General features: G+C 44.9%; 1 protein-coding gene across 1 annotated transcript in view; it reads right to left on the bottom strand.

Moving 5' to 3' along the window:
• Snx25 (sorting nexin 25) overlaps positions 1-14,601 on the bottom strand; it is a 117,380-nt gene that overhangs the window by 28,572 nt on the left and 74,207 nt on the right. Inside the window, exon 7 of the mRNA XM_052752218.1 lies at positions 5,218-5,399. Coding sequence (XP_052608178.1) covers positions 5,218-5,399 — 182 coding nt within the window. The remainder of the gene's footprint in view (positions 1-5,217; positions 5,400-14,601) is intronic.

The following is a 14,601-nucleotide window of genomic DNA, read 5'->3' on the forward strand; positions in this document are numbered from 1 at the left end:
TGTAGTAAGAACAACCACAAACAGGGACTGCTGTAATAGGAAGAAGCAGATGACCCCCATAATGATTGATGACTCATCTAGGAAAAATGCCACAGGTTCATTTAGAAGACACTCAAGACCTATATCCTTAGTTTAAATCAGTAACAAAATTAAAATTTAATAGGTGGAACTCAAGTACAATTAGAAACTTTTATTTTGAAATTCTTAAAAATTAACATGATGTGCAAATATTCTAAAATATCACCATTAACATATTCTAAAATCACATGCAAAAAGTCAATACACACTCAACCCTTCCCTCAGCAGCCCTTATTTAACCTTACTGTAGGCAGAAAGGAGGACATATTTTTAAAAAGCAATTTCTGGAAACTGATGAAAGGAAATGACTTACTGAATATTCAAAACGAAAATATTCAAAAATACCAATTTTGTGTTACTCACTGAATCATTCAACTAAGTTTTTCTGTTTGTTTTTTGTTTGTTTGTTTGTTTTAACATCTACTTTACATCTTTTTACCATTTACAACACCAGCAACAGAACCAGTTTTCCACAAAAGATGTTAGTCAGCACAACTACTGCAGATCACTTGAATTTCGGTAGTTCATTAATCCTGGGATATACTAACACCTGTTTTTACTTTTCGTAAGCCCTACCAGGGAAGCCCTGTGAAGCATGAATCTTCCTCTGCATGCTCCAAGGAAGTAAAAAGAAATTTGTATCAACTTTGGCTGCGGAAAGACAAGTCAACAACATTTCCAGCAACAGAAGGATGGGGGACCATTTCTTACACTCGTATAGAGTCCTAGACTACATTCAATAGTGTTCATTTTGATTTACCTTGGATCAAATACAGTGATGTGCAAACTAGCCTCAAATAAAAGGTCGGTCACTTATTGTCACTGACGTCCAAGCTTCAGTTATTTTAATTTTCTCTTCCTCTTTTTTTTTTTTTTTTTTTCCTGAATGCTACAATCTTTCCACTGGGGACCACTTGTACGTGTATGAGGCAGGGGAGGGGAGTGGCCCTTGAACAGAACAAGACAGATTTGTTTTCATGTGGCAATGAAAACTTTCCAGTCCTGTGAGTTTCTACCCTGTCACTCACCTCAATTCTTAGATCTGTGGGATGAAGATGATGTCACTAATTCATGGAGATTCATAATAGCTGTTATGAATCACAGTGAGCATCAGGAACTAAGCAGGAGACTGAACCAGATATTTCATATACCAGATATTGGTATATGAAAAAGATATTGGTATATTAAAAACCTTCAGAGGTCACTTTCTAGGTAAGTAAACTTGAATGAAAGCATTGGCGGTGAATTAAGAGTTCAGATAAACTGGTATTGGGCTGGGGGCAACTCAGTGGTAGAACAAGTCCTTCCCATGCATGACACCTAGTGTTTAATCTAAGATTTGGAAGGGGGAAGAGGACAGACGGACAGACAGACTCTCTCCCCCTCTCCCCTCCCCCTCCACCCCCCTTTCTCTGGCACACACACACACACACCCTCTTTAAAGGCTTCACAGAATTCACCAGTGATATGATCTAGGCCTAGAGTTTTCTTTGGGGAAGGATTTTAAATTCTGAATTAATTTTCTTTAATACATCTAAGGCCATTCAGATTTTTTTCTTTTTGCTCACTTTTAACAATCTGTGAATTTTAAAGAATTAATCTACTTCATTTAAAGTGATATGCATTCACTTAAAACTGTATGCCGGTATCTCTCTTTTCAGATGCTGGCATCTACTCTTAGATATAGGCTACTGTGTGTGTGTGTGTGTGTGTGTGTGTGTGTGTGTGTGTGTGTGTGTAGGAGTACACATGCTCATGTGCCTGTGCAGACCAGGTGTGTGTGTGTGTGTGTGTGTGTGTGTGTGTGTGTGTGTAGGAGTACACATGCTCATGTGCCTGTGCAGACCAGGGATGGATGGATGATGGGTATCTTCCTAGGTTACTCTCACGTTTTTTCACACAGGGCCTGTCACTGAGCCTGAGCTCACCTACATGGCTAGGCTGCCCGACCATCGAGCTGCCGTCTGTCTGGCCCTTCCCCTAGTGCTGTGATTCTAGGCAGGTGCTACTGTGCCCATCTTTCCATGTGTGTGTCGAGGATTCAAGCTCAGTACGTAACTGACTGGGTCATCTTCCCAGCCCCCTACAGTCCTTCTGTTAAGGTTCTCTCTTTCCTTTTCTCTGTGCCTCCATAACTTAAATCCACATTAATTTTCTTCTGAAAACCCTCCAACTTTCTTTCATCTGCAACATCTGCTGACATCCAATTGCTCACTGCTATATAATTTTCCTGTCTCTCTCTCTCTCTCTCTCCCCTTCCTCCCAGTTCTTTTAGGTTGTACCTGTAGAAGTTAGAACCCTGGACCACTCACTTCAGACCTCCTTTCGTTCTAATACAGACATTACAGTGTGTGTTTGTCTAAGTGCCGGCTTAGCAGCGTCCCGCTGACACCAACACACGCACCTTCACTCCAGTTATTAATTTCCTTTATGATTTCTTCTCTGACTGGAGCCTTACATATATTATCTCTATTTCCAAGCATCTGGAGATTCCCAGATCTATTATTCATTTCTAATTTTAATTCTGTAGTTGTCAGGTAGTAATTTCTGTATTAAATCTTTTAAATTTGGGTGGATAATTTTATCATTCAGCACTATCACACTTCTTAGTGGTTGCCTGGTATATAAAGGTGAAAGACCCCACATTCCACTGTCTTTGGAGCAGTTCTCTGGGAAACGTCTATTAGTTCTGGTTGGTGTTGGCGGTGGTCAGGTCTTCTGCAGCCTTGCCCACAGTCTATGGACCTGCTCTAACAACTGCGTAAACGGCTTATTAATATCCACAGCCGTAACTGAGCATGCTCCCGTTCACTTGCAGGTCTGTGCTTTAGGAACTGTGAAGTTCTCTTATGGACTAAAAGCGTCTTAAGGAGTTCACGTTTTCTTCATAACTTGATTCCTTTACCACAATATGATGTCTTTATCTCTGGCTATCTTCCTTGTTCTGAAAAAAATCTGTTTTGTCTTAGATCAGAAGCTACTCCAGATCTCTTTTCTTTAGTGACCACAGGGCATGTCCTTTCCTCTCTTACTTTTCAATCCAACTGTTCCTTCACAGTTCATTTCTTATAAGTAACACAAAATTCCTAGTCTTTTACATACAGGCAATCTTTCTTTCTTTTTTGGGGAGGCGGGGGTTCAAGATAGGGTTTCTCTGCATAGCCCTGGCTGTCCTGGAACTCGCACTGTAGACCAGGCTGGCCTTGAACTCAGAGATCCACCTGCCTCTGCTTCTGGATTGTAGGGATTAAAGACGTGAGCCACCACACCTGGCCAATCTCTTTCTTTTAAGTGGATGGCTCATCGAATTTAAAAGAGAATATTTTGAAGTGAACTTGGTGATAATTCTTCTTGATCAGACTGGGATTATGTTATAGCAAAAGTGCTCCATCCATTTGTGAAGATATCAGAACAACTCAAAACAAACCAGCTTTAACTCCAGCAGGCTGAGCTACCACTGAGGCTGTACAGTGTTAGCTGAGCCTTCCAGCCTTAAGACGCTTTGACTATACAGATAAATTCATGTTATAACTGCGTTTCTCCTTTCCTATTTAGAAAGAGTGAATTTAAAATGCAGCAAGATTTGGACAGTCTTCTTTTAGTTTCCATAAGGCAACTTGACTGAAATCACATTCAGTTTTCCTAAGCCTTCCCAAGACTTTCCTGTTCATAACCCTTAACTCTAGGGAGCCATCTGGGTCCTCAATTAGGTATACATGCTGCATCTCTTCTCTTCTCTTCTCTCTCTCTCTAGTCCAATAACTAAGAGACAGTGGCCCCTCAATGAGTGTCTACTGAATGAGTGAATTGATTAAAATAATGAAAGGACACAAGATGAATCCCTTCTCCATGATGAACTGTGGTAGACACCGAGAGGAGAAAACCTGAGGGAAAGAAGGCGAAATTCAACCTGTCAAGCCTACCTTCTCCAACACTGAGCAGGGCACAGCTTCCGCTTTGCATCAGAAGGCAGAATGGCAGGAGGCGCACCGCCATCAACAGGACTCCACCCATGTAAGACGCTACAGAACTCTGGCCTGATAGGACGGAACTCCCCAATGAAGACCAAGTCAGGTCGGAGACAAAGGCAAAAGCTAGCCTTAGAGGAGGGAGGCAGGTGGATTACCAGATAGGTCCCTGACTCAAAGCTAAATATACATGGTTAGAGACTGAATCTGAAAGTCAGAGGAAGGACAAGTTAGAGGCTGCAGCCAGGCTAAACTATATTCATGTTTTCTCTGTGGCCAGCATCTGACAAGGGATTGTCATTTGCCATGAAGTCCTGTTCCTCAAGCTCCTTGGGACACACTGTGGCAGTCTCCTCCATCCAAACTGTTCCAGGTCTTAGAACACAAGTGTGGTCCCTACACTTAGAATAGTTCCTAAACCGGGGCTAGAAAGTGTCCCTGTGCTCTGTGGGATTTAATCACCACGAGCAGGGAGTCCAAGACATGACACAAACGCCACCACATTGTGATTTAATCAGAAAGCACTGGCATTGGTGAGTCAACCACATCTGGGTCTTTATCTAGTTCTGCCTCATCCTATCCCTGTGGCTTTGGGCAAGATAATCAAATACACCACCTCATTATCTAAGTATCACGAAGACAGCTCACGGCAATTTGGCTAGAGTTAAAGGAAATAGTCTTTCCTTCCTAGGTGGTGCTTTTTATATAGTTGATAATGGATGACTTTGATTTAGGTTCTGCAAACAGGAAATGTTTCTCTTGAAGTTCAGGTGAGTGGAGAAAAGAAGGGTGGAAAACACATACACAGGCTTGTGCACACATACACAGGCTTGTGCACACGTACACAGGCATGTGCACACACGCACACAGGCTTGTGCACAGGTACACAGGCTTGTGCACACACACACAGGCTTGTGCACACACACACAGGCTTGTGCACATACACAGGCTTGTGCACACGTACACAGGCTTGTGCACACGTACACAGATATATACACCGCCCACCATCAACTGCCATTTCCAGAATTCAAGGACACCCAGTAACTAGCTGTTTACTCATGAAACCAACACCACGAACCGGTAGCAATGAAACACGTCTTAAACACTGAGGTGGTAGAAGAACGTGCGTGTACTCGCACTGTTTATAACAAACTGACGCTACGGGTCCTACCTTTTGGCTCTGAGGCCCCTCCCCTTCATCCAAGGCCCCGTCCTCTTGCTGGTCGTAGGCAGGCCCTCCCAGGATTCGGATTCTCTTCTCACACTGCTTCTTTGCCACAGTCAGCTGGTTAATGTACCTTTTCATGTTCCGGGCCCTCAGGAGATCGGTTTTCATGGCAGCTGACTCCTTACCTTGAAGAGGGAGAGCAGTCAGTCAGGGGACAAGGGCACGGCCACTCTGAGCCAGAACAGAGTCTGGTGTACTGCGCTTTAATTTTTTTTAAATTTTATTTAATTTTACTTTTGAGGAAGGATTTCACTATGTAGCCCTGACTGGCCTGGAACTTGCTCTGAAGCCCAGGTTGGCACAGAAACCCACCTGCCTCTGCCTCCTGAGTGCTGAGATTATAGGCGTGCACCACCATGCCCAGCTTTAATGTACTATATATTAAACAACGGATGAAAATTCAACAGATGAGAATTCATCATAAACACGTATGGGTTCCCAGATACAAAACCCAACCATTTATAAATCTTACTCAAGTGCAAATGTTAACAGAACCTCTCTATATGTACACTCAGAAGTTGATTTGTGAGGATATGAATATGCAATATCTGTATATGGACACTTATGCATATTCATTTACAGGCATGTACTGAGTGTTCACTGTGTGTCTGTCAGACACTGGCTTAACTTCTGAGAGTCAAGACCAGTTGTTTTACCTCATGGAACATTTTAGAGTCTACCAAGGAAAGAAACAAAGATGGTATGAACAGTTAAAAGTATAATGTGGGCAGAAAGGAAAATATAGACACCCTCAAATCTTTGGCAGAGGTCTAGCCTGGGCTTTCTTAAGGAATTATATTCATGCAGACATGGGCAATGAATAGACTGTGGCAGGCTGAAGGACTAGCAAGACCAGAAGTGAGAACCCTGGGCCAGGAAAGAGCAGAGCTCTAGGGCCCTACAGAGCAGATGCAAATGGAGCTCAGGTCCAAAGGACTCTGAAGCAGGCAGGTGAAAACACCAGGGAGGAACTTCATTCTTCAATCAAAAGTACTGCAAGGCTTTAATAGCTTCCAGAAGACTGCTGTCTTAGTTAGGTTCTACTGCTGTGACTGAACACCAGGACAGAAAGCAACCTGGGGAAGAATGGGTTTAGTTCATCTTACACGTTCACGTCACCATTAAGCCATAACCCTTCCTTTCCTGTTCATCCTCAAGATCTTACATGAATATCAATATCACAATATAAAAAAATATTTTCAACCTTAAAATCCCAGTCTTTATAAAGTCAAATACTTATAAAGCCCAAAGTCTCTTTAAAATATTAAAAAGCTCTCTAAAAATCTAAAATCTCTCTAAAATTACAATGTTTCTCTAAAATACCCACAGTTGCTCTAAAACACCAGGGTCTCTCTGTAAAATTCCAAAATTGTTTTAAAAGTTCAGTCACTTAACTGCAGATTCCTGTCAAATCAAAGATAAGTTAAATATTTCTTACTCCAAGAAATGGGGCACAGGCAATCAAAGTAGAGTCAAGATTCGACAGCAAACTGACCCACGCAGGATCCTCAGGGCCCTAGAGGGCTTGGCAGCTAACTCCACCTCTTGGGCCTGCTATCCACAGCCCACACCCTGTCACCTAGGCTCGGACCGGCTCCACTTCAGGGTTGCTGCTGTCTTGGTGGCCATCTCATGGGTCCCGGCATCTCCAAAATGCTGGGGTCTCCTGCTACAGCTGGGCTCCACTTGCAGTCATGGCCTCTCCTAGAGCTCTCTTGAGGGGATCTGAGCTTGCCACTCAGTGCCAAGCCTCAACTCCTCTTCCTAACCCTTTCAGTCCTGCACCGTCTACTGCAACTAAGGCTGCGCCTTCACCAATGGCCTGCCCTGGCCGCTCTTCGGGGACTCCAGCCCTGCCACACACGGCCAAGCCTCAGCTGCTCTCCACGACCCCTTCATACCTTCAATCCACGACCACGTGGGAAACTCTTGCCCTTTCCCAAGTTCAGCTGCCAGCATAAGCTGCAGCTTCTGCCCTCTCTGCAGAGGTCTCTTCTTAGTCACAGCTGATTCTGTAGCTCCAGTTTACTAGTATCGATTGTCTCAGAAAAGCAAAAGTTTCACTTTAGCGGTTCTTAATTAAAACATCAAACAGCTCCAGCAGTGTCTTTAAGGGACTCTCAAACTTCCCCCTGAAACCTCACAACCCAGGTCTCCACCATCTGCACTGCTCTCAGCAGCATCTTCTAAGCTCCCACATCTCATTAAGCTCTGAGCACTCAATGGCTTGTCTAGCCCAAAGATACCAAGTCCTTCCACAATTCTCCCAAAAACACACGGCCAGATCTGTCATACCAATAGCTCACGACTTGTTACCAATTTCTGTCTTAGGGTTTCCTATTGTTGTGCTAAAACACCATAACCATAAGCAACTTGTGGGGAGGGGGGAGTTTATTCCACTTACAACACTCAGGACTTCTTTCCACTGTCGAAAGAAGGCAGAACAGGAACTGAAGCAGAGGCCATGGGGAGTGCCGCTTACTGGCTTGCTCTTCATGGATTGCAGAGCTCACTTTCTTGTAGTACTCAGGACCACCAGCCCCGGGGTGGGACCACTTATAGTGAGCTGCGCCCTCCACATCACTCATCAATCAAGAAACTGCACCACAGTTTTGCTCACAGGCCAACCTGTGGGGCATTTTCTCAATTGAAGTCCTCTCTTCCCAAATGACTCGACCTATGTCAGGCTGACATAGATTAGCCAGGATATATGCGATGAATGAGTTTAATGTGATCAGATCACATAGGAAGCGGGGTGTGTGTGTATATACATATGTGTGTGTGTGTGTGTGTGTGTGTATATATATATATAATATATATATATATATATATATATATATATATATACATATATATCTCAGATCAGATCAGACAGTGATAGGCTGTTGGCTTGAAGGGAAGCCCACTGGAAGCTGTCACAGGAGGCTGAGCTGGGAGGAATGAGTTGGTAGTTCACGGCATTGGTAGTACACGGGAATTAAGGACTTGAGAATTACAGAGCCAGGGGCCAATAAACAGGCTAAAAGGCAAATTACTCAGGATTCAAAAGAATAAAGGAGGCATTAAATGTGGCTTCTACAGCTTTGCTATAATCACAAACGGAGAAAGTGAGGTCAATTACTAGATCAGGAACATTGGAGAAAAACTGGATTTGTGGAAGGTTACAATTTCCAGTTTGGATTGTGGAGTAGATACTCTCCAAAAGTAGCCCCAATATTTTCCATCTCACACACTTCTTTGCAGTGTCTGTCATTCCTAGCAATTTCCCTATGGAAAGCAGGACATACATCTTCTCTTCTTCAAATCGAGTGGGCTTACAACCACGGTGGAGACGACTCTATGACTTCCAAATGTAGATCACTAAAGGCCACTGGCCCAGGGATTGCAACACCGTGCACGCCGTCCACCCGGAGATCTGCAACACCGTGCATGCCGTCCACCTGGAGATCTGCAACACCGTGCATGCAATCCACCTGGAGATCTGCAACACCGTGCACGCCGTCCACCCGGAGATCTGCAACACCGTGCACGCCGTCCACCTGGAGATTTGCAATACCGTGCATGCCATTCACCTACCCCCAAGGCTTCCATACTTTGGGGCCTTAACAATTACCCATGGAGACATCTATTGTAGAGTGGAGCCTGGACTCCCACAGACCTTGGCCCGACTGAGACTTTGGCACACATTCAGCGCCAATCCGGCATGCGGTGAGTACATTGTCTTCAATGGGAATTGCAGCCGATGCCACATCCAGCAAAAAAGAGAAATTCCTTCCAAAGCCTACTACCCCCAATACAGGCTCACAAGCAAGAGAAAAGGATGTTGCTTAGGCCAATTCAGGGTACACTTTTCCGTGTGTGCTGGCTAGACAAAGTGCCAGTACTCCTCAGAATGCTAGCCATATTGTTATTGGCCTTTCACCCACATCTGTTTGACACAGTTCACTCATCAACTCAAGGAGTACTTGGTGAGTCTAGGATGGAGGTGACCACTGCGTTAAAAATACAAAAGTAATCCCTGAGTGTGGCAGCCACACTTGCAGGAGTTAGAACATACCCTGGGGAGGAGTCACAAGGCATCTGGTTAGTTAGGGTCTATGTTTGGTCTCGCTCACAGTGCAGACTGAGGCAGGTTTCTGTACATCATCTCTGGAGACCTTCCACTCTCCAGCATAATCACAACTTCCTTCGCCGTGTCGTACCTGGCCACTACATGCAATGCATAAAACGGTCCCGAGGCAGGCAGGACACATCAAAACGTGAAAGGCAGGCACAGGATGAGAAAACACTGTGGCTTACTGCCAAGAGAGAAGCGGCTTTCTAGTACTCACAGTCATAGGTGGACGGCAGGTCTACAGGCGCCCGAACCCACCAGGGATGTTTTCCCGTACGAGGGTTGAGAAGCTGCCTGTCACCTGATTTCAAAAGTGTGTTCCGACTTAGCCTGTGTTGGCTAATAGGAGCACTAGCCAGAGGATCAACTCAGAAATGATCCAAATGGGGGAAAATATTTTGGAATTCCCTCTTTGTGAGAAGATAAAGCTAATGGAATTTGCTTCAAATTAGTCTGTACATACCAGATGCTGTGTGGGTTTATCTAAATAAATATACACTTGGAAAAGCTAATTTTTCAGAAAAAAAAAATGTTCACTTTTAATCACACACACACACACACACACACACACACACACACACACACACACACACAGCACCCATTACCAGCTCCTCTTGTCAGAGGGTTTGAAGAACATGAACATATTTACTTAGGATTTATCAACGTTCCAGATGACATCCTAACAGGAAGCTGGCAGCATTTCCCAGCAGCTACTAATTGTCACAAACTGAAAATTAAAGCTGCCCGGGAACTCAAAAATATTTGCCTTCCTTCTCAACTTGAGGCTGCTATGTTCTTTCTGGACACACAGCAAACAGGATTACCTCATCAAACCAACCACCTGAAGTGCCATAGCGTCGAGTGTCACCCCACTTCAGTGGGGGTCGCGCTTGTGGAAGAGGCAGAAACCACTGCAAGCCAACAGCAGAGCCACAACCTCCACAGTGGAGAAAGCAGAGCCCACAGGCCTGGCACAGCCTTATCTAAGGTGCCCGAGGCCACCCTTTCCCCCTCGAATGCCCACGTACTGGAGCTGGGAGTGTTTCCTTCAGTTAGGGGTCCAACATGCAGGTGATGCATTTTCAAAGTGATTATGACGACTCAATCCACACACCAGCTTTAGAACCATTCAGGCTGTGTGCTGAGTATACAGATCTAAGATCCAGAGTCAGAACACAGACCTGAGAGGCATAACCTCCAAGTGTTGAGGTGAAGACCTAGGTGAATGACTAGTGTAGTGGAGAAGACCTATGACTGAAGATCAGGATACCTGGGCACCAATTCTGACTTAAGTATGTGACCATCTTGTTCCACGTTCGAACCAGAGAAATGGTTTAACATTTTTGGACTCAACTCCATTTTATAAGGTGGAGATGTTAGAAAATCCTGTCTTGGGGAGAGCAGGACGGGAGTCAGTTATTTTTTAAAAAGGTGTCATGAGAATACATTGAGAGCAAGTGTCCAAACCCTTGTGCTTTAAAGCCAAGGATGGATGAGGGAAGGGGGTAATGCTGGGCTGTAGACAGCATTCACCCAAGAACTGGGCAGGAAGAAATCTCAGCTAGAGCCTCTAAAAGCAAGAACAGTAAATAGCCCAGCATCTTATATTAGTCCAGCCAGGCTGCTACAACACACTGCCACAGCAATTTCTCCCTCACCTTCTGGAGGCTATAATGGCCAAGATCGACGTGGCATCCCTCTCTGTCTTATGTCTGCACATGGAGAAGGGGCAGGGCAGCCATTCAGAGCCTCTTTTCTCAGGCCCTGATTTCCTTCCAAAGACCCGATCATATTGTTTGGCAGGGAGGGAGGGATGGTATGTGTTTGGGTGTGAACACATGTGCATAAAAAGATGGAAGCCAGAGTCAACACGTGGCATCTTTCTCAATCATTCTCACCCTAGTTTTATGAGATGAGAACCTGATCCGGGACCTCACTGGCTCAGGTAGACTGGCTGGCAATTAGGCCCCAGGAATCCTTCTATCTTTGCCTCCCCAGGATGGAGTTAGGGGTGTGGATAGCCATTCCTGGCTTTTTTTTTTTTTTTTGGTTTTTCGAGACAGGGTTTCTCTGTGTAGCTTTGCGCCTTTCCTGGGACTCACTTGGTAGTCCAGGCTGGCCTCGAACTCACAGAGATCCGCCTGGCTCTGCCTCCCGAGTGCTGGGATTAAAGGCGTGCGCCACCACCGCCCGGCTCATTCCTGGCTTTTATTGAGGTCCTGGGGATGGAACCCAAGTCTTGCTTGACACTTGGGTAGCAAGCACTTATTAATGAGCCATCTCCTGAGCCCTGGGAGAGCCCTGTCTTCTAATACCATCACCCGACAATGACATTTCAATAGACTAATTTGGGGGGGACATAATAGTTAAACCTCAGGGACTGGGGAGGTAATGGCTCAGCAGTTAGGAGCAACATGCTCTTGCAGAAGACCTGAATTCAGTGCCCGGCCCCTACATCAGGTAGTCTGCCTTCTATCAACTCCGGTTTCAGGGGGTCGGACACACATGTACGCACAGGCTCTCAAGCACACATGAAGATTAAAAATGATAAATCTTTAAAAATACATAAAGCTCAGTAGGTCTTCTGTAAGGCTGGGTCACTTATCAATCAGCAAGTGTCTGCATCACTCCACTGTGCTGCTAGGCTATCAGACCACTTCAAAGCATTAGAAAGGATAACAGCAAGTCCAGTAGAGCCCACAGCCTGGCTCCTTTCTTTCAAGTAAGTGGTACCTCTAAGTCACAGGCCTGACGAAGGAACAGAATGGTATGTTTAACAGCAAGTTGTAATGAAAATTATTATGATTCTCATTAGCAAGTGACACTGTGTATGTAAATATGCATGTATTACATGAACGTATACATACATGATGTAGTCTATAGTTCTGCAGTTCTATTTGATATATTCAGCTTCAAAACTGTTAAACTACATTCTCAAGATTGAGTTTTAGCAAATGAACAAGAAGGCAAGAAGCCTGGTTTTCAATGACTGCATCTCTCTTCACATGTAATATTTATGCACAACATTTCCAGTACACATAGATCAACTTCATGTCTTCTGCTGGAGTCAGCTAGATGAACTTACTAACATTTCAGGGTTCAGAACGGCAGAGGAGAAATTATTAACAGTAGCTGACAATACTGGGCTTATTCATCTACTCAGGAAGACATAGTATGTATCGGATCATGACTAGAATGCTGACATTTGGGCCGCAGATTCGGAAAAACCATTTCTCAAGTACTCTGGCTGTTGTGGCTATAAATAGAAAGCTGAGTGCTGGGCACCAAGATGCAGTACAATTGTGCAGGTGGCTGTTTCACCTACAATGATGCTTCTCGGGGTGTGGGTCCTCAGTAGTAGCAGCAGCAGCGCCCAAGGGACATAGAGAACGCTGACTCCTGGGACTCAAACAGATCTGCAGGGCCAAGAACTCTGGAGTAGGGCCAAGTCTTCTGCATTTCACCAAGTCTTCAGGTGAGTGTGGGACAGATTGTCATTTGAAACCATGGCTCTACAGCATGAAGCCCACATGTGTCAGGATGGTGTCAAGACACTTCAGGTCCAGCCCTTTCCTGCCGATCAAGCCTTGCCTCTCTCCACTGCATGCCAAGAACCAGCAGTGTTCACTTGACATAGGCTAACCACCAGGCTGTCTCGCCACTCTTTTCAACTGTGTGCAGGCAGGACCATCTACCCATATCTGACTCATACAACCCTATGGGAACGAGAGGCACTCAACCTTTATGGCTCCACTCAGTGTTACTCTTAAGGGACGTTATTTCTTAAAGTCTGTTCCATGTCAGCCATTCCATACATGTGTGGCATGACTATATTCTGAAGGATGTAAGGATCGCTGCATTTATCATTGGACTATGACCTCTAGCTCAAGGACAGTTTTACTCATAGCACTGCTGTCCCCAATATAAAATGGCACTCAAGAAATGCTTCCTGCGTAAAGAAAGACCCATTTCTAGTGACTCCTGGGCATTCTCTGCTGATATGAAGCATCTTAGATGATCTCGAGGGCTCTCTTAACTACCCAGAATCAGAGGATGGAGCGTGGCTCAGAGAAGAGATATTAGACATAACAGATGCGCAGGCAGTTCCTGGCAGAGCGATAGAGTAAGACAGCTGCACACGAAGAAGAAACAGAGTATGAATAACTGTTCAGACACGGAGGGAAGATGAACACAGGGACAGGGAGGCCCATGGGGCCCGAGTGCAGTGAGGGGTCAACGGCAGGAGAGAGCGGAAGACACAGGGTACAGACGCTCATGTCAAAAGAAGGGGAAGACACTGGAGCGTCTGAAATAGTCTGACTTACATCACAAGATCTGTATAGATTTTTAAATCATCAGGACTGCTGAAGGGAACTATACAAGTAGCCAACATTGTCCAATACTCCCCAATGGTCAAAGAGAGTGAAGACTGGAAACAGATCCTGGAAATTCGCCAGGGTCTGCCAACCTCCTCCAATTCCAAGACCAAGAGCATTTAATGTAACTAATGAGGAAAATCCAAGTAGTATATACCTGTCCATATTTCAGTGAATAAGTCTGGGGGAAGAAAGTCTGTTGAGTAAACTAAACCAGAAGCAAACTGTTCACTATTTATATAAGTTTGCTATAAAGATCTCCTTCTTGTCCCACACAATGTCATTTTCATGCTCAGAAGTCAAGCATGAGTTCCAGAGGCACCATCCCAGGCTTCTCCTCTGGAGGCCTGTCTGATACACTCCTGTATCCAGGCGCTCATCCCTACTGAAGGCCTGGAAGGGCCTCACAAACCCATAAGCCTCCAGGGTTCTGCCTGCCTTCCATGATCCTTCACTCCAACTCCATGTGGGCCACGAAACTCTCCTGGCTTGGGAGATCACCCGCTGAACTCTCACCTCAGGGTAATCACGCCAGTTCTGAATCTTAAGTAGAGCCTCTAGATAAAAGTCAAGCTGGACAAAGCAGGACTACGAAGTCAGAACCGAGACCAAACTTAAAGGGGAAACACTTGATCCAAGAGCTGCCGTGAGGTATGGCCATGCCAGGCACTTCTGTTGCACTTATTCACTGGATAAGGGCTGGGGACTAGAAATTTCTACCTGTCCTCAGTGTCCTCTATGGTGTTAGTTAGCACCCTGCCTGAGATAGTTTCTCAGTGAAGTTTCAATCTCCATCCATTCTATTTCTAATATACTTTATTGAGATATAATTTTATA

This window comes from Peromyscus californicus, unplaced genomic scaffold (assembly GCF_007827085.1).
Source record: "Peromyscus californicus insignis strain IS unplaced genomic scaffold, ASM782708v3 Scaffold_23__1_contigs__length_62951481, whole genome shotgun sequence".
NCBI lineage: Eukaryota > Metazoa > Chordata > Mammalia > Rodentia > Cricetidae > Peromyscus > Peromyscus californicus.